Here is a 22,166-nt window from a genome sequence, read left to right as displayed (position 1 = left end):
TGTGGAGGCGCGATGGTGATCAGTGGAGGAGTGGCGGCGAGGGTGTGGAGGTTGGCAAAGGAGTGGTGGCAAGGGTGTGGAGGTTGGTGGCCATTCTTTTTTTTTTCTTCACAGATTCAGATCTGAGGGTGGCAAAGGAGGCAAGCACCAACAGAGAAGGAGAAGAAAGAAGAGGAAGAAGAAGAGAGATGGGATTCTACCTTTCCAAAGTGAAGTCACGTCAGTCAGGGGTCGGACTGCCAAATTTTGTGTGGATGTAGCGGGGCTCTTTCCTATGTATCAGCAAGCCTTCCATTAAAGAGAGCACTATTTAACTTCATATCTGCATATGCCATTTCAAAAATTGCATCCATTGCTCGAGATAGCAAGCTAAATTCATGAGATCCACACTGTTTATTCCTATTTGAACACTTCCTATATATATCTTCAACAATATAATGGTTAGAATATGAAGAAACTCAAGGAACATAAACAATCATGCAAATAACAAAGCCAAGGATCAGAGGTCACAATGAGTAACATTTTCCACGCATTGTTAAAGAAATCAAAGGAACCTACACTTGAATACTTCTCATGAATTTTCATTTTTATTGCCTAAAATCAAATACAAGGAGTATATAGGATCACAAAGACAGGTACCTGATATCAGCATCATATTGTAATATTAAATCATGTTATGGATGACAATTAAATAAACTCCACAAAAATCTTTCTTATGAGCCGACCCTCTGTCATATTTCAAGTTCTACAACTTTGTTATGGACTCCAACTAAATAGAGGGATGCTTCAAAAAATAATTATCCTCCGCCTCTCCAATATCAACCATGGACCCAAACTTCTGCTGTTGAAGCATGATTGGGTTTCAGTTTTGTGTATAGCCTTCGTATAAAAAAATTATGTTGTCCGATTACAGGGTGAAAGACACTGCGGGCAACAAATTTCACTATCTTCTGCGCTTTGATTCTTTACGCATTTCTGCTAGGTAGCTCTCCAAGTTGGATTTTTCCCATAAACGTCTCTGAATAAGATCTTCTTGCGTTGATTCATCTAAAAAAACCACACCCAGTATCAGATCAGTACAACAAATATGAGGAATGCAAAATCATATCAGTGCAACTGTACAAGTGATATATGTGCAGGGGCTGGGACTAACCACTCAACCAATATTCTGGTTTATCATATTTTTTTGGGTTAGGTTTCTTTTGGAATGGACAACATGTTAGAATTTCCCATCTTTACCTTCACCTACTCCACTACACATTCCACTTCACCTACCTCCACTTCACCACACACTCCACTACCTTCACCTACTCCACTACACATTCCACTTCACCTACCTCCACTTCACCACACACTCCACTTCACCTAACCCACTATCACCTCCACTACACCTACTACCACATTTTCTTCTATATATAGATTGTATAGGAATTGTAAAGACAACAATCTTGTAATATCAACAATCAATCAATAATACATAATTTTTTACATGGTATCAGAGCAAGGTTAAGAAATTAGTATTTTTCGCTTCACCGGCGGGCGGCAACCTCGCCTTGGCCGCCCGCCGGACCTCAACCTTGTATACTGTGGGCATTTTCTCTTTTCAGGAGGTGGTTTAAATTCCAGAGGAGGTCGGGGCTCAAAAAAAAAAAAAAAAAAAAAAAAAAAAAAAAAAAAAAGATTGTTTGTTAAACCAGTGGGCTGGACTTTGGAGCTTCCATGGCTGCTTCTTCCGTCGCCGGATCGGCTGTTATCGCCTTCAAATCCGCCGAACGACATACACATATATCCACAACAATCACCCAAATTTCAATTCATTTCAAGCTTCGCGCTGATCATCTTCTCTCCTTCCCGAAGACCCCGATGGTGCACCAGACAACGACGCGAGCAGAGATGCCGAGCAAGCACCTCGAGCCGGGGCCGTGTTCGGCTTCCCTCCATGGCGTCGACACCTCCTTCGCGGCCTTCTACGCCATCGAAGTCACCTCATCTCTCGCGCCACAGCCCGTGGACAGATCGGATACCTCGCCCCTCCGCCACTCTGGTTGTTGTTGTGGCCATCAGCACAACCACCACCATCGCTGCCGCCGAGAAAGAAATCTTCGAACAACCCATCACTCTGCTTCTCTCTCTCTCCTCTGTTTCTCTCTCACTCACTATTTAGAAATAAAAGGATCCAAAATCTGGTGGATGACGCATGGCCGCTTGACCAGAGCGTGATTAAAACAAGGATGCAAGATATAACACAGAGAGCGGTCGAAAGAGAGAACAAAGGAGAAGGATCTGAGGAGTAAACTTGGCTACATCATCTCACCCACTCAAACATTTTTAATATTTTACTCCCCCCACTCTCTCTCTCTCTCACAGTGTCGGCTCCATTTATTTTTTTTCTTTTATTTCTTTAATCCCACTACACCCCAATACCGAGAAGCTCTCTCTCTCACAGTGTCGGCTACATTTATTTTAAACCCACTCGACCAACCCATGTGCATTCCACCACCTGTCACCACCGCCCACTCCATGATCTCATTTTCTTATTCTTGTTATTATTATAAAAAAAAAAAAAAAAAAAAAAAAACAAACAGAGGCAGAAGACGAACTGCAAACTCATTTTATTCATATCGGGCCTCACCCCGATCATCATTTTACACACACACAACAAAAAAAAAAAAAAAAAAAAAACAAAAAACAACCACACCCACAGTGGGATTTTTCTTTTCCCTTCTCTATTCTACTGCAGGTCTCTTCTTCTTACTTTTATCTTGGGTGTCCCGTGCCAGTCCGGTCTCCGTGTTTCCTTGTCCACCGAGCACGTTCACTCCCCCATACTCCTCCACTGCAGCATATGGAGGACCTCCAAATCGGAACATCACGGTGGCCTTCCGCTTCAGCTCCTTGTTTTCTGCCCTTAGCACGCTTATCTCTGCTCGCGCATCCTTATACATGCGTTGGAGCAGAGCCAGCTGAGAGTTTAAATGCTGCACCTCATTTGTCCTACTCTGCAGCCGGTTCGACAAATTTGTGACCGCCGTCATGGTTTCCACGCATGACTTCAGAGTATACTGATTAGCCTCAATATCAGTTTGCATCGCCATTTTTTGCTCCACCGACCGCATCGGAAAGTTCAGTGGAGCAAAACCAGAGGTGTTTGGTTGCGGTTCACTGGCCACCGCACCAGTTATTTCTCTTGTGGGCTCGTTCAGTTCTGGAAAGAGCGTGAGCAGGTTCTGGGTAGCTGGACGGGAAGAAGAGGCCATGTTTTTGAGTTGCTAAGTGTTTCAGAGAAGGGTTGGTTTCCGGGTGTTTCAAGATTTGCAGAGACAAGCTCTCCGAGCGTTCAGAGGTTTCAGACTCGTATGCACAGCCTTCGCCTCAACCTTGTTTTAAATAGCCAGGGCCAGCCACGCGCATCGCGCGCCTCTTGCCGCCCGACAAATTGGCACGCCTTTTCATGGCACATCTTTTGATAAAGTGGGCACGCCTTTTGATGGCACGCCTTTTGAAAAATTGAGCGCACCTTTTGAGGATGCGATTTTTTATGGGTCCGACAAGACTCTATAAACTGTCCCGACATTTGATACCGGTTAGCTCCTTTATGGGTCCGACAAGACTCTGTAAACTGTCCCGACATAGATTCCGGTTAGTTTCTACAAGGGTCCGACAAGACTCTATAAACTGTCCCGACATTGATTCCGGTTAGTTTCTACAAGGGTCCAGCAAGACTCCGTAAACTGTCACAACAACTGTCACCACATTATCTGCTACAACGGTCCGACATGACCCCATAAACTGTCTTCTACATCGGTCTGACACCACCTTACAGTGTCCTCTACATGGTTATGACACCCCCATTCAGTGTCCTCTACAACGTTATGACACCACCATCCAGTGTCTTCACCAATGGTCTGACACGACCATACAGTGTCTCTTATCCTCGTTTATTTTTATGTATTTTCTTGTTTTGTTCCTCTCTTCAAACTCAAGTTGGTTAGTTTCTATCCTCCTTGAGTTTGCGGGGGGCTGTTAGAATTTCCCATCTTTACCTTCACCTACTCCACTACACATTCCACTTCACCTACCTCCACTTCACCACACACTCCACTACCTTCACCTACTCCACTACACATTCCACTTCACCTACCTCCACTTCACCACACACTCCACTTCACCTAACCCACTATCACCTCCACTACACCTACTACCACATTTTCTTCTATATATAGATTGTATAGGAATTGTAAAGACAACAATCTTGTAATATCAACAATCAATCAATAATACATAATTTTTTACACAACAGCCCATGACAAATGGTTGAAACAAACAAATAGCATATACAGGAAATGCTCCCCTTGCAAGAATTTAAATGATCTTCAAATAGATGGTGATGACTGAGAGAAAATTCTATATATACCTATGCTTCTCCATTTATCAAGAGAGACCCCTAGGGATCTTCGAGTTAGGTAGGAAGCATCTTCCCAGGAATGTGGAGCTCGTTTAACCTGATATCTCCAGAGCCAACATGCATGCCATAACAATAGCTGTAAAATAGAAAAGTGATTAGTAATTCTGGAAGCGAATGACCTAAGATCAGTTTTTTGAGTTTTTGCCAAGCAGAAGACTGACATAGAAACAGATCAAAACCAGAAGTTTCACCATCGTTTAAATTTTTTTGTAATTTTTTTCTAACCTTTCCAATAGTGTATGGTAGGAGTATGAAGCGAACACCAAGAAGTTCCCACATGGATGGTTTTTCAGCTCCCGTTATCTGCAGATCAAGTTCCTTGCTGAGGTCTTCTGTCATCTTCCTATCATGAAAACATGGTTCACCCCATATTAACCACAGTTATGAACCATAAAATGGAATTGTACAAAAGCAGAAAAGTTCAAAAGAACCACACGTCATCACTTGTCCACATATATGTTCAACAAAAAAAACATCATGCAATTATGAAACACTAAGCAAGCTTGTACTTGTCCATCGGTTTTTGACCCTTCTTCTTGTTTGTCATCCCTCCACTGCGTTCAAGTTCCAGTGCATGAAGCCGATTTTTGTAAGCTGGAGTCTTCTTGACCATGTCAATAGCCTGCAAGATGAAGTGGTTATCCATAAGTATTAACAAATTAAGACATTTTAAGCACAGGCGGAGACAAAAACCAGCATTTTAGCATAATCAAACAGACTTTTCATTATATACATATATATATATATATAATTATTTATTTTACCAATCCCTACAATTTAATAATGTAGTTAAGACAATATCACACTTTCCCTTTAATAAATGAATACTAACAAATAAAAATGATGAGTGTGTAACGGCACAGTATGACCATATTTCCAAGGCAAAAATACCATCATTGATAAAAATAATTTTTAATGAAGATAAAGAGGTAATTCACAATTAACATCATTGTTTTTTTAGAATATAGCATTCGGTATTTAGCAAAGATGCAAAATTTCATGGATCGCCCATTGTACAAGCACTGGGAATAGAAATTAGAAATTAATGATAATGATCAGAACTGTCAGCTGACTGAAATTTTCTGGCCATACTTGCATACCAACATTTGGCTTCTTCATCAAACATCATGGCAAGAAGACAGCACTAATATCATGTTGAATAATATTTGACATATCCAGTTACCTGATTATACCTCGTCCATTGATTTAGATACTGAAATGCTGAGAGAACCAAAAGAAGACCCACAAGGACAGCACGAGCATCCTGGCGACAGAAAACATATGGAGTAATATACAACACAGCAATGCAAAGTTCTGTGCAATATTGGAAATAATTTCCAACCAAAAAAAAAAAATGTACAACATCAGGGAAGAGATGAAGAAGTTCTCACTGTTTTGTGGCCATAGTATGCGTGGTAGTAGCGAGCTGCATTGTAAAATACCTAGATCAAGAAAAAACCAGAAACTTTCTTATTGATAACAGTTGCAATCTGAAGTTCAGTAAAACTAAATTGTTGAGCATTGGCAAATAAATGATTGATGCCATGAAATACACATAATCACTTTGTAACAAACATGTTCTTTCCTAGAGAGAAAGAGATGCCCATACAGTAGCATAACATCAAAAAAATGTAAGGAAAAATTTGTAGATGACAAGGTTTTAAAGCCAAAATACATCAAGACTACATATTTTACCACAAAATGCTCTAAATAATGTAACACCGAAAAACCATGGCACAAAGCAAATGACTCAATCCAGAGGTTTAGATTAAAGTAGGTGAGATCTTGTCTTGAAATGAAAAAGAACACATCTGAAACTAAAATGACTACCACAGAACACACTGCATGCCTAAAGCTAAACCCAAAATAGATTAACATCTTAGATATTTCGAATGAATTTGTAATTGCCAAGATCTTTGAATTGAATACAATGATTGAAGACCAAAATTGTTTACTATGAAATGGCACAGGGTTGTATGGCATCCATGCCTACGATAAATTCAAGATAATCAATATCAAGTAGAATTCCAACAGCTGGAAAAATTTATATACGCACACATACATATCATAAGGATGATTTGCAAACTTACTAAAGTTTGTATGTTGAGTCTCATCACATTAAGAATATAACAATTTCCAATAAATGGTATGTTGCATGTTCAAAATTGCAAGTTTGGTTATCTTTTTTCCTTGTCTTGTGAAAGAGGGGGGAAAAATCAAAATAACAAAGTGTAACAAACATAACTAGAACTGTTAAGCTGAATTGGGGAGTACACCTGAAAATTACTATTCACAGAGATTTTCATTGTTCAGTTTATTATGACTTGAATTTTTGCACAAGCCAATCTTATACTACCTAATCATGGCACAAGGTAAGACATCAGAATATCTACAGCCAGAATTCTATTACCATCCGTTAGTCCTTGAACCACTAGGGTACTACATAGGATAACAACTGCCTGTTTCCTTGGGCTATAACTAATTCTCAACCACCAGGACCACAGGACCAGAATTCATGTCCATGGGTCTGAGCTAGTAGATACACTCTCAATCTGGTTTGCCTCATGAGTAATTGGACTGCTCTCTACGAATCTCCTATCCTACATGTTCTGCCTCCTAGACTAAAGAACATAACATAACTATAAACACGTGCCAAAATGTCTCTGGCCAGAACATATAACAGTCCCACAGAACTGGAGCTCACATCATATATCCACTGTGAAAGTCACAAAATATATCCAAAGATTCAAACCAAGCAAAAGGCAATATGGGTAGACGCAGCAAAATCATTTTCAGTGTTAATTTTGACAAAACAGAACAGCTTAGAAAACATTTTACTCCCACAACTACTAGAAGCATGGTTCATGACCTTCGGACTTTTCAGGCCCCAAACAAAGTCACCTGCAATGGACAATATCACGTAGGTATCCTAAACCATGCTTGAAAAACTGCAGCACTGATAAACCACAAATGAAGTTTTTATCAACTTTAAACTAAATTAATGAATTAATGTTTTCACAATTAGTAGTAAGTTCTCTAGGAACTCAATATTTCTTCGGTGAGTAGCCTACTTCGAGAAATTGAGGTAACGAACCTAATCTAGAGACAAAATTTCATACTAATTCAAACAACTGAGAAGTAATAATCAAGGTGTGCAGGGAAAAGGTTAAACTACTAAATAACATTAGTATTTCTTAAGCCATAAACATTGACACGTACAATGATCTAGAATATACTAGAAACTGAGTTAGAAGCCCTTAAATATCTGATTGTGATGCTGGCTAAGGAAAACTATAGAGAAATGATAGATAGTAGATAATGGAATGCAGCTGATAGGAAACCAGTTTTTAATAATTTGTCTACATACCTATAACCAAACCAAATCAAACTATGCCTTGTGTCCCAATTAAGTAGAGTCAGCTACATGAAATCTTTTTTCTCCATTCAACTCTATCAAGAGCTATATGTTCAATTAAATTAAATGAGTTCACATCTTTTTCACTACTGCATCTCATGTCAACTTAGGTCTTCCCTCCCCCTATCATCTCCATTTATGTTGATCTTATCATTATTTCTTACAGTTGCATCTATAGATCTTCGTTGTACATGACCAAACCATCTTAATTTGTTTCTCTCAACTTAAGTTCTACTCCTACCATTTCATGAAATATTCACTTCTAATTCTATCTTTTCTAGTCTTACCACACATCTATCTAAGCATTCTCACCTCGACTACACTAATTTTATATACATGTTGCTGCTTAGTTGCCCAACACTATGTCTTGCAAAGCATCGATGACCTTATAGTTGTTTTATAAAATTTTACTATCAATTTTGTTGATATTCATTGATCACACATGTACAGTCCTCCACTCGAGACAACCTATTTTATGAATCAAATCATCTCCAACCTCACCATCCTTCTTAATGTTCACTATTTGTTATCTCCTAATTTTCAATCTTTACTTTCCATTATTTCCACTTCTATTGTTGCTAAACTTCTATTCCATCTATTACGATTTATTTCCACTAAACTTATACCCTTTTAACTTGAGTGCTCATCTCCAGATTTCTAATTTAGTGTTAATTTCATCCACTAGAACCTTAGTAGCACATACATGGACATGTGACAAGCTAACATGCCAATTTTAAAAAATGCAAGACACGACAAGTTTGGGACACATAAAATTCTATACTTTTTACAAATTTATTATATTTCAATGTCATATATGTGAATAATGTATTCAAAGATAATACAAATATATATATATATGTAACATAACACTGATTAGATTAAAAAGTTATATATTTCATAACTTCAAATATTAAGATATGCAAAACAAATATAGAACATTATAATACCACATGATGTATTATATTTAGGGTGCATAATTGGTGTTTTGAAGAATGCAATACATTGTTATTAGGAAGGTATTCATCACACAAGATGTGTTCAGATGGTTTCAACTAGTGTCATTGAAATGTCTGTGAAGTGTCAATAAAATGTCCAATATTATGACTTTGATTTTTTAACTAAGGCATGTTGAAGAAGAGTTGAACACACATTTAGAAGTGTCCAAAGAGTGTCGGTGTCAAACATAGGTGTTGGACATGTCATGCTTCCTTTGTAGAAGTGTCCTTGCTTCTTAGACTAGAACGATATCATCAGTGAACAACATACACCATGAGACGTCATCTTGAATGGGTTTAATTAATTCATTCATAACTACAACAAATAAGTAAAGAAGTAAAGCTAACCCTTGATGAAACCTTGCAGTGATTGGTAATTAGGGCTGTTCATGGGTCCGATCAGCTCAGTTTTGCCGTTCACTGTCACCCGAACAGACAACTTTGGTTTGGAAAAAAAATCATCTGATGTCGACCAAATCGTTGTTCGAAACCGTTCGATTTGGATGGGAGAAACTACGGCCAGACTTTGGTAGTTGCTATAATCAAGCTTGAACAATAGATTTCAAACTAGAGGGTATGGGAAAGAGGAGAGAATTTTCAAAGGATGAAGAGCTGAGGGTTTCACTGCCATGCTTTTGCGCCATTGCCTCCCTCCACCACAATCTTAGGCTGTTTGCTGTCATGATCTTAGAGTGAGAAGTTCTAGTTGCAAGTAAAGGAGTGACATATTGAGAGAGTGCAAATCTTGAGAGATGTAAATCTAGTATAAGGAAGAAAAATAAGCTGGTGAGACAAGAGAGGGGAAATGAAATGTTTGATAGAAAAAGAGAGACGAAAGAGGGCGAGATAGATAGAGAAATAAAGAAAGTGTGTGGGTGAAAGGAAGATGAGAGGTGTGAGGGAGAGAGAAACGGGAGGATTGAGGAGACCTAGTGAGTTGTCCAATCTCTTCTTGGGAAGGGTTTTTTTCTTTTAATTTATTGATGGGAAGGGTGAGAGAGATATAAAGAGAGAGAAATGGAGATAAGAATGTGTAAGAGAAAGATGAGAGAGAGAAATGAGTGGATTAAGGAGTGGGGAGACAAAAGAGTTGTGTAGTGAAATCATTTGTTTTATTCATTTATTTATTAAAGGGAAGGGTCAGTTTGTGCATCAGGAGATATATTTGCTTTGGGAAGAAAAGAATTAAAATTAAAGATAAGTCTTGCATGTTTAAAATATCTAGGTAAACAAACCTGACACCATTATTGAAGAAGATAAATATATGCATATACATAATTTGGTCGGTTCGGGTTAGACAGATTCTGAATCATTCAGCCTAACATCCAATCAAAAATTAAAATTTTTTTATGAAACTGAATTGCAGCCAACTGCTTGATTGGCGAAACCACCCATATTATGGTCGGGTCAGTTGGGTTTGGGTTAGATCTTTTGGTAATTCGGATTTTTGAACACCCCTATTAGTAATTCATTAGTTTCTCCTACAAGTAATCTAATTGTAGTCACATCTTTGTTATTTATGTCTTCTATTGCATCAAATTACCTTTTTGTTACACATTTTTTCTCCACTACCCACTATATTATATCTCTGGGCACCCTATATCACAAGCATTTTTCCATATTTATAAAAACTATATGTAGATTCCTCATTTTATCTATGTACTTTTCTAGTAATCTTCTTAGTAAACAAATTGCTTCCATAGTTGATTTATCAGGCATAAATCTAAATTGATTCTCTAATACGATTGTTCTTATCCTTAAGGGATGTTCAACTATGAAGCACGGACACGGACACGCATACGGACACGGACACGGACACGGACACGGGACACGGAATTTTTAAAAAAATGGGGACACGGACACGGCTGGGGACACGGCAAATTTTTTTTTATATAAATATTTTTGTTTTAATACAAGTTAATTATTTTATTTAATTATTATATTTTTAAATAAACATAATTCTATTAATTATTTTATTTTATTTTTTTTACTTTTTTTTATTTATTAATATATATAAGTATATATTATATCTTATATTTATATATTATATAAGATATGCCTTTTTATTAATATTAAATAAATACATACATATATATATTATACCTAATATATTTTTTTACTAATATTAAATAAATAAACATATATATATATATTAAACCTAATAAATATATATATATATATTATATATGAATCAGATCAGAGAGGCGATAGCATCAGAACAGATCGGAGACGCGAGAGACGATCTCTCTCGCGAGAGCGAGAGACGCGACGCGATTGATGCGAGAACGATCGACGCGATCGATGCGCGATCGATGCGAGAACGAGAGAGAGAGAGAGAGCAAGAGGAAAGGCGAGAGACAGGGACGAGAGAGAGAGAGACTTACGGATGGAGGTCAACAGGCGAGGCGAGTTGAGGTCGAGGTCATGGATGGAGGTCGACAGCCGAGAGGGAGAGAGTGACTTACGGTGGTCGACTGAATGGAGGTCGACAGGCGACTCAACTGGATCGAAGACCAGGTTTTACTGTTCTTCTTTACTCTTCTCTTTTGCTCTTTATGTCCAGATTTGGACACGCGTGTCCAGATTTGGTGGACACGCGTGTCCCCGCCGTGTCTCCTCCGTGTCCCTGCAAAAAAAATAATTAAATTAAAGGGACACGCCATCCGGCGTGTCCCGTACGTGTCCCCGGCGTGTCCCCGTGTCCCCGGCGTGTCCCCGTGTCAGACACTGCCACGGCATGAAATCTGGCGTGTCCATGCTTCATAGATGTTCAATCTCTCTTCCACAATTTCATTGTATGGCTCATTAACTTGATGACTTTATAATTGTTGCAATTTTAGATATCTCCTTTATTTTTATATATGTACTAATATACTTTTTTCTCAAACTACCAGGTATTTTTCTAGTCATTAAAACCTTGTTAACTAAGACACACCCTCCTTACCTTAGCATTTCCAAGCCTCAATAAGGATACAATGAATAAATTGCAATTGGCATAAATAAAAAAAAAGTCTACTTACCTCCTCTGGATGTGCAATTGCATAATCATATTGTTCCCTCGTGGCTTCATCTTTTAAAATCTGTGAAAAGTGAGACAATTCCTTTCTACTATAAGCGCAAAACGAAGTAAATTCAATATTGTTTCGGCCCCACATTCTTGAAATTCCAACAAAAATAGTATTGCAAGCCATATACAAAAATTTTAAAGAAAATATGTTAAATGAGGAAATCAAAATAATATACCTTGCTTGTTTCTACTTTTCAAAAAATACTTTTCAGAAAATTTTACTTTCTTATTTTCCGTGTTTTTTTGTTTTTACTGAATTTTTTTAATATTTTAAGCAATTTTTTTACTTTTTAAACACACCTAACATAAATACACCTAAAAAGAAAAACAATTGTAAAAAAATCTTTTAAAAATTCACTAAATACCAAAAATACAAAAAAAAAAATACAAGAATTCAGTACATTTTTGTATTTTTATGTATTTATTAATTTTTTAAAATATTTTTTCACAAATTTTTTACTTTTTAGATACATCTAAGTAAGGTGCATCTAAAAAAGTAAAAAAAAATGTTTAAAATTTAAAAAATATTTACTGAAAACAAAAAAAACACGAAAACCAAAAAAGTCAGTTTTCAAAAAACTTAATTCAGAATACTCAAACCAAACACACTGATTGTTTCTACTTATGTTATATAGACTTGGGTATGAGTACCACGTACGGCTGCATGTCCAAGCGCCAGACCTTCATCAACTTTAAATTTTAGGATATTGTGATATGAATCCAAAATAGAATATGTGTACGGTGACTCATTATGGACACACACATATATTTACATACTACAGTGTTTTAAAAGGCTCTAGGTGTACCGAGGTGATAAAGTCTCCTATAGTCTAAGCACGAGGCACGAGGCACGAGGCGAGGTGCGGCTCATGCCTCACCAAAGCGAAGCACAAGTAGTAGAAGAAAATCAAAATTATAAAATAGACAAACTTTTCAACATAAATATATATAGAATTTCAAAGATCACAACCATTTTCGATAATCTTTAAATATAACATTTAGGCTTTGTTTGGTAACCTTTAGTTTTAGCCAACAAGTCAAAAAATCATTATAAGTTGTCACATCATTCTCTCTATTTTTTTGCACATCTTTTCATAAAAAGTCAAAAAATTACTAAAATAGTCTGTTCTCAAACAAAACTTTAATCTTTTAAAAATTAGAAATATAATATCCAACAAAAGATATAAAGCATAACATTCAATCTTTTATCACTTTTTGCTCTCTTTTGATCATGTTTGGTCATTTTATATTGAAGAGTTTTGAATCCCTGTAGGTATACCTACACAAAAAGCACTTAGTCAACAGTTGGAGTAGAAAAATAGGTAAAGGCTGTAAAGCCCACGCCTCACGCCTCGCGCCTCGCGCCTCGCGCCTCGCGCCTCGAAAAAAAGCCTATGCCTCGTGCCTCGGAAAAAAACCCTCGCCTCAGCGCCTAAGCTGCGCCTCACGTATTGTGCCTTCCCTCGACCTGTTCGAAGTGCAAGGCACAAGCGCGCGCCTAAGCGTGCCTTTTAAAACACTGACATGTTATATAACATTCTTAGATAAGATTGTTGTAAACAAGGCCGGCTTAACCCTTAAGCCATCAAAGCCAATGCTTTAGGCCACAAATATAACTAAGGCCCCAAATTTTTGAAAATTATAATTAAGGCCTATATAATTTTATCATTCTTTTATTAAAAAAAAAGGCTCCACCCATTAAGAAAGAATGCCTAACATTGTTATTTAAAAAGAGTAATATTATACAAATAAATATTTTTTAGTAATTTCTTTTACTAACTAAAATAAATCTATAATATGAATTCTTTTGCTAAACTAACAATTTTTACAAACATTTCTTACTCTTGTGACATCTTTCTTACAAATTGTATGACATTTTCTCTATAATAATCTATGTTACATGGACTCGGGTACGGATGTCGGGTGCGGGTATGTATCTAGAGGTCGGACTCATCAAATCATAAATTTAAGGATACGCGGACTCGGCAAAAAAATGTCATATTTTTATATTTTTAATCTAATATGTGAGATAAAATGGTATTATATTTAACTTATAGTGTCAAAATGACATTTATAGCAATTATATAACAATATATACATATAATAATAGTGTTATATACAATTATATAAGAAGTATCCGTTGAAAAGTATTCGACACATATCCCATACCCTTGTCCGAGTGTCGGGTGTCCGACACGGGTATTTGATTTAATTTGAAGAGTCCATGTAACATAGATAATAATATTGTAGTATATCTCATTTCAAGTTCTAAATTTTTATTGCTCAAGGATCAATCAATAAAAATTATAAAAAAAAAAAAAAAAACACTAATAAAAATTATAAATTTGTGTAGCATTTTTTTTTCTTCCAAATATGTTGTAGTGTGTAACAATAGAAAATATTACATTTTCATCTTCCTTAATGTTTGGAATTGATGAGAAATTTGGTAATGAGACAATACAATTTTAGAAGAATTTTTAGAATTAATTGAAGTATTAAACTATGTTAAAAAAAAAAAGGTTTGGTCCTTCCCAAATGCTTGTATTATTGGCATAAAAGAGAATAAGTGGATTAACTATACTACTAATTTAAAAAAATATATCAACAAAACTTGATATAATTGGTAATATCGTCTATCAAAATCCTAGAAAAATAACTTTTAAATAATAATTTTACATAATATTAAAAATTTGTAAAAAACCTCATTGTAACTTATTGCTTTAGGCCTCAATTTGTCTTGAGCCGGCCCTTGTTGTAAATTATGTAGAAATACACTTGAAATTGAATAAGATGGAAAAAATGTAGGACTTTTATTTGTCATCTATGTTGAGGTTACAAATGCTTCATTTCTAGCTAAATCATAGATTCATGTGTGAAGTAATACATAACAATGCTAAGATGAAAGAAAAAAACTTAAAAAGCGACTAATGTGATCACTAGGTATGAAAATTACAAAAGCAATTCAGGATCATCAAATTAAGAAGCGGTAAATACCTCATAAGCATTAGCAATTTTAACGAAAAACTTTCTCGAATCGGGATCGGGGTTCTTATCCGGGTGACTGCACACAAATCATGGAAAATGAACACATGTCTCCGTAAATGTCTACATACATACATACATACATATATATATATATATATATAAACCGAAACTTACTATTTCAAGGAGAGTTTGTAGTAGGCTTTCTTGATTTCTGAAGAATTAGCACTTTGAGAAACCCTAGAAAAGATAAAGATGAATGCAATCAGTAATGAGCTGAGCAGAGGAGTGAGAGAGAGAGAGAGAGAGAGAGAGAGATGAACCCTAGAAGATCGTAGCAATCGTCTTCGTCGCAGTAAATGGAAATTGACGGTTGGATGAGAAGGAAGAAGAGGAGCAGCAGGAGACCAGATGCGACGCCGGAGCACCGGATCGCTGCTGGTGTTGGCGCCATCGTCGTCTTCGTCGGAGTTTCTCTGTGGCTGCTTGCTCTGTCTCTTTAATTATAGATTTCTACTTTTCAAAGCGGTGCTGGTATAGTGGTTGTGAATTGACATATTTGTCCTTCGTTATGTTGCCGAATTACGTAAATGTATAGAAGTAGGTTCTGAGATTTGACTTTTTTTTTTCATTTTTTTTTTCTGTTGGTCATGAGATCCAGCAGATCAGCTTGTTTGCTTTTGGAAAAGTTATTTCTCGGGTTGCATCATCAATATTTTTAGCATGATATGGTGTTTCGAGAAATTGGTAAAAAAATAATTTTTTAATTATTTTAGTTTATTTTATTTTTTTATAGATAAAAAATATGAAAAGTAATGTGATTTAAAATGAAAAAAAAATTAAAAATTGACTTTTTATTTTGTTGCCATAACACCCCATACTAATAGGTTAATTTTGGAATTTACATTTTTAATTTAACTTGATCTGATCCGGCTTGTTATCAAATTAATTAATTATAATATATTAATATATATATTTTTTTATTGAGATTTAAATTTTATTTTTGTTGATTTTATTGAAATTCATATTTGTGGTGGTATGTTATAGAATTTATTTAAAAATTCTTTCAATTTATATACAAATTTATTCAATTTATAATAATATCAGTGTATTTATTTAAAATATAATATATGATTAAATTTAATTATAAAATATTTTAAATTTATTTTTAACATACACTCTGATCGATGAATTTGAGATTTATAATTATTTTTTAGATTAAGGCCTCGTTTGGAAACCAACCCATTTAGTCAAAAAGTCAAAAAGTTACTAAAAAAAAGTCAAAAAGTCAACATCACATACAAAAAAGTCAAAGATTCTATTTTCTCTCTACTTTTTGCACATCTTTTCGTAAAAAGTCAAAAAGTCATCACAAACATGCTAGTTTTTTTTAGCTCATATTTTAGTCAAATAGTTAAAAAGTTATTAAATTAGTCTGTTCCCAAACGAGGCCTAAATTTGAACAAATATAAAGATCCAATATTAAAATTATGCCCTTGTTTGGGATACTCTAAAAAAGTCAAAAAGTCACTATTCTATTTATATTCTATTTAAGCCACATCATCTTATTTAAGTTACATCACATCTCTATTACATCACTTCAAACCCAATTCATATTTTATAAAAAATTAAAAAATATACTTATTTAGATCATTTCAATTTATCCCTAATTATATAGTGTTGCCATGTCCGCCGCGACGAATCTCACCCCTATTAGGACACGTTACTCTGTGCACAAGAAATCACAACCGTTGATTGGCATGAGTTTCTGATAATTCAGTGGTGTTTGAGGAGTAAGTTTTTATGTAAGTTTTTGTAGTTATAGGATATTATTAGAGAATTTTTTTTTTTTGTTTGAAAAGATAGTTGAGTTTTTTTGTGATTGAATGTGATATTTGTGAGAGAAAAAGTGAAATGATTATGGAATTGGATATGATATTTTGTTTAAATGTGTTTTTTTTTTAATTTTACAAAAAATTTATCTTTTTGTAAAAAAAATAAAAAAGAACTCAAGTCTCAAACTTCCCAAACACCACCGACTCTAGTGATTAAATTGGAAACTTTTTTTTTCATGCATCATTTTTATTTTGTGGACATTTTTTCAATTCACACATTGAAAGAATAAATGTATTCTATTATTAAAAAGGAACATTCACTTTGAAATCTTAAAGCTATGGCCTCATAAATTTTTACTATTTTCTTTAAAACAGCCTTCACTTCCTAAATAATTATATTATTTTAAAATAAATAATATTATATATATCAACTAGTATACTAATTAGTATATTAATTAATAATGAGATATAATTAAAAAAAATTAAAATTTATAATTTATATAATAAGTGAGGTCAATAATAATGCGTATTAGTACACTAATTAATACATTAGTTAGTACATATAATACCACCGTTTTAAAACTTATATCAATTTGTAATAAAAGTAAACTCATAAATTACTAACTCACTAAATAATTTCCACTTTTCCACTTCCCACATTTCACAAATTGCAATGTAGTTCCATGTTTCACCATCTTTTCTTTCTTTTTAGTTTTTTTTTTTTTTTTTTAAAAAAAAAACCCCATTCTCTCTCTTTTGCTTTTTTTTTTTTTAAAAAAAAAAATTATAACAAACTACTATGAGAAGAAGTTACACCATCTTCACTTCATTCAAAAACTTTTACTTTTACTTTTTTTTTTCTTTTTCTTTTGGAGAAAGACTGTTTAAGTATTCAAGATTTTTTTATTTTTTTTATTTTTTTTATGTGGAGGAAGACTATTCAAGAACATTACAATCTTATAATTCTATTGCAAGTTAATGGAGTGATTATCTAAAATACATATCTACTACTCATCTTACATTGTAAGTGTAATATTATTAATTATAATTTTTATTTTCTTCATAAAAAAGTTTCATTATGTAATCAGGTTCTTTGGAGAAAAAAAGCAAAGTATTAAAAATTTGTTTGTTTCTTTGTTTTCTTAATTTTGTGTGTGTGTTATTAAAAAAAAAATCAATATTCTTAAAATTTCCATTATGTTATCAGGTTCTGTAGGAAAAAAAAAAAAAAAAGATTTTTTTTTTGGGTATTTGGATTTTTCTTTAATGTTAAATTTGTGTGTGTGTTTAGAAAAAAAAAAATTCAATGTTCTTAAATTTTGCCATTATGCTATCAAGTTCTTTGAGGAAAAAAAAAGTACAGTATAAGAAATAAAATTTATTTGTTTATTTGTTTTTTTTTTTGTGTTCTTTTTAAAGAAAGAATTCATTGTTCTTAATTTTTTTTTACAAAAAAAGAAAAAAACCGTTTTAAAAAAATGTATATTTTATTATTGTCAAACGAAAATTCACATGGTAGCAAATGCAGCACAGCAGTAGTAGAAGGGCGTGAGAGGAGCGACGACTCGCAATGTCGTCTAAGATTTTGTCTACTCTTTTTAAAACAGAGCATATTTTTCCCTTTTTTTTTTTCAATCTCTTATGCATATAATCACTTTCTTTAAATCCATTTGCACCATTTTATTTCTCTCGAATTTTTTTTAAACTGAAACGTTTTTCTCTTTCTCAATTTTATTTTTATTTTATTGATTATTTGAGTTTTAGAGTTGGTTAAAAAAAAACTACAGTTTCTCTCTCAATTTTTTTTTTAAACTGAAACTTGTTTTTTCTAATTTTTATTTTATTTTATTTTATTTTTTTATTATGATATATCCATTCTGATCAATCAGTTATTCACAGTTTTTCCCAATTCTCTATCTCAATTTTTTTTAACTGAATTTTCTTTTCTTTCTCAAATTCTTTTATTTTTTTGATGGATTACTGTAGATTTTTTATTTTATTTTTTTTTCAATATAGAGTTAAGTACGCTTTATTTTCACCCAAGTTTCTCTCTCAAATTTTCTTTTTATTTTATTTATTTGCTTTATTTTTTTATTACGATATATCAATTGTGATAAATCATTTCTTTACTGTTTTCTCTTGTTCGTTCTCTTAATTTTTTTTGATTGAAACTTTTTTCTTTCTCAATTTCTTTTTATTTTATTTATTTATTATCATATATCAATTGTGATGGATCAATTCTCCCATATTTTTCCTAATTCTTTCTCTCAATTTTTTTACTCAAACTTTGTTCTCTTTCTCAATTTCCATTTATTTATTTTATTTATTATATTATGTTATTTTATTATGATATATCAATTGTGATTAACCAAATTCTCACCCTTTCAATTGTTTATTTGTATTCGGTATGTATTACTAACCAAAACTTTTTCCCTAATTCTCTCTCAATTTATTTATTTTTTATTTTTATTTATTATGATATATAATAAGAAGTTATATTATAGGGAAAAACGGTCTAACATCCCTCTCCAACTTTTAGTAATGAGAGAGGTCCACAATATTTTTTTTGTTTGTAGCCTAAGGTCCCTCACTCACACCAATCTCTCTCTCTCTCTCTCTCTCTCTCTCTCTCTCTCTCCACCTCTCACTATATATATATACCAAATCTCTATTCTCTTTCTCTTCCGTCTCTTCTCTTTCTTCCGTCTACGTATTCTCTCTCTCTATATATATATATATATATATATATATATTTGTGAATTTTGGTCCACACTGCAAATCTTTGATTATGACTTTCACTCACTCTCTCTCTCTCTCTCTCTCTCTCTCTTGTTAGGAATCTGAGATCCCACCCAAGACCTTCCAAAATCATACCAAGCAGAAAAACACACATACACACACACACACACACACACACACACACATACACACCCAAGGAAATACCATATTTAACATGGTTTGACCTCAATGCCTACGTTTACGGGAGAGTAACCGATTATCACTATAACAATGGAGAGATTATAATAGTGGAGGAGCTCACACCATCCTCACTCACCCATTCACCCATCTCCCTCTCTCATATCGAAAGAGACGGTTTCTCTACCTCACATCTCTCTATATTTTCCTTGGTTGCTCAATCACTCTCACTCCCTCACCCTTTTCATTTATATACATAATGGTAGGAGAGAGTGTCATTCGTGTGAGTTGGTTGTCAGCTCTCTTCTTTTCATTTCGGTAGTCACTCACTTTTGCGGCTTGTTGGTTGACAACTGTCTTCCTTGACTTGCTACTCTGCTTCACGTGGAGAAGAGAATCATCCCTCAGATGGGCTGATATCCAACAATCACCTCCTCAACCCATGTGAGGTAATCCACTGTACACACTGTTGCTAATCTTGTCATGCCCAAAAATCAGCATATTTTGCATCTTCTCATGAGACATCTGTATCACCTGAAGCTAGAGATAATACACTAGAGATACAAGAGGAAGAGGGAATCGTATATCCTCAACTCAACTCATACTACTCTCTGATTTGGAGAGAGCCTCTGCTCCTATCTCCCACAAATCTCTTCCACGTTTCTTATCTCAGATATTTTCACCTGTAATGCTTGAACTTGCATAACCAAGATATTCGACACCCCCTGATTGAATGCCCTACACCCCCTGCCTAGGATGCCCTTGACTAACATGTATCACCTCGCACAACCAGTCATCAAAGCAACAGAAAACTTGTCATTTGTTTCATCAACGTCCTCGATTTTCTTTGGTCGGAGCTTTTCTTCTAAACTATCAGCCTTTGCCTTCTGCACTCCTAAACAACATCCTAGCATTTCCATATGCGCTCGTTGTTTGTGCCTTTGCAATCTCTAATTTGTTGTTCAGCAGATTGATGGTTGACAGTAGCTCCATCTGTCAAAGCATCGTTAGTTATGCAATTTCTTGCATAGTGCTCGCACCTATGGCTTCTGGTCTCCCTGTGCTCGGGCTCGCTTGAGAGATCCGCATCAATTCTAGCCTCCGCTACCATGGAACCAAAAAAAGCACCATAGAGAAAAGAGACTTATCACTCCTTAGCGCGCATTCTTACGTTTTATCTATCTCAATTTCTCTGTCTAGAAGTTTCTGTGAACTTTCAATAACTCGCTGCTCCACGCTCTACCCGCGCCTTCTCTGCACTTATACATCTGCACCTAGCACGACACTTTTGCATACCCATCTGTGCTTTTGTACCTCTATGCTTGCGCACAGTATGCTTCTCTGCAACCATTGTTCTACTTATCTACATACCACCAGTACCTAATCGTATATAGTAGCTCCAACTGCCATGGCATTTCTCTAAGCCTGTACTGGTTACTAAATCATCTATCTGTTGATGAATGGTCTTCTCTTCTGATTGAACCAGATCTTCCGATCAACTCCGGAGATAATTATCTACAATTCTCTCATCGCCTCTGACCAATCTTGATCTCTCTCAATCTATATCTGGTTGTCCAATCTGGTTAGAATCTCACTATTCTAACATCTTCAGTGAATCCGCAGCGTTCCACAAATATTCGGCAACCTTCCTTCAATTATTGAAGATGACAAACTCACATTTTTGGCAATCTTTAGAATCTGCTCAAAATTTCACCATTTTGGCCTCTCGATTGTGTCCAGAACGGTCCATTTAGCTAGACCAACCTTTGCTGCACTTCTGGGGACCTCACTGAAATTTTTTCCTGAAAGTTGGGTCACACCACAATTTTTTGAAAATTATGGACCAAATTATAATTTTTAGAACTTTAGGAAAATATTCCATTATTAATAGAATATTCCATCTTCCTCTTTTGACACAGTCTGCCGCAGGTCATCACTGACGTCACCACCATGTCATGCTGATGTAACTACTTGGGACCCCTCTTGGGTCGGCTCTGGCCTACATACTTGGGTTGTTGATGTTATTTGGGTCAGACCCTCATGGGTCGAGTTGGATTTGGATGATCCACCACCCGCCTACTGATGTCACTCTTGCATCAACGCGGCATCATTCTCTACTTAAAAAATAATAATAATTCTCAAGATGCAGCTAGGGGGTTTCGAACCCCTGACCACATACACACCACATCACCTTATCCACTTTACCAGAACAACACCTTGTGTTTTATTTTCCTCAACTAATATTTAAACACTACGGCTATGGTGAACCATGGTCATTTTCAACCTCTCGCTGCGAGTGTGACATGTATCCAAAAGTGATCCTCAATCGCCATTTTTAGAGGGCGCGTGAGTCCCACTACAGTCTCCATTTGGGATCATTTTTCTGGGTTTGGATTACTCTCATCGAGACCTTTCTCCTAGTATGCTCAAAACCCGATTGCAAGCAACTTGATGTTTGGGTCATTTTAGAAAAACACGTTATTTTTCACAA

General features: G+C 35.0%; 1 protein-coding gene across 1 annotated transcript; it reads right to left on the bottom strand.

The window, feature by feature from the left end:
• Nucleotides 1–568: 568 nt before the first annotated feature.
• Nucleotides 569–15,622, bottom strand: LOC114321346 (Chaperone DnaJ-domain superfamily protein). The gene is made up of 10 exons (XM_028268506.2): nucleotides 15,248–15,622; nucleotides 15,102–15,164; nucleotides 14,937–15,003; nucleotides 11,896–11,955; nucleotides 5,857–5,907; nucleotides 5,649–5,729; nucleotides 4,975–5,087; nucleotides 4,691–4,808; nucleotides 4,415–4,541; nucleotides 569–1,047 (listed from the first exon to the last, which is right to left on the bottom strand). The coding sequence occupies exons 1-10, from the start codon at nucleotides 15,376–15,378 to the stop codon at nucleotides 944–946; spliced, it is 915 nt and encodes a 304-aa protein (XP_028124307.2). The 5' UTR covers nucleotides 15,379–15,622; the 3' UTR covers nucleotides 569–943.
• Between the last annotated feature and the right edge of the window lie 6,544 nt (nucleotides 15,623–22,166).

Source organism: Camellia sinensis, chromosome 9 (genome assembly GCF_055761805.1).
Source record: "Camellia sinensis isolate YWXY chromosome 9, ASM5576180v1, whole genome shotgun sequence".
Lineage (NCBI taxonomy): Eukaryota > Viridiplantae > Streptophyta > Magnoliopsida > Ericales > Theaceae > Camellia > Camellia sinensis.
This window is presented reverse-complemented; position numbering and strand designations above follow the sequence as displayed.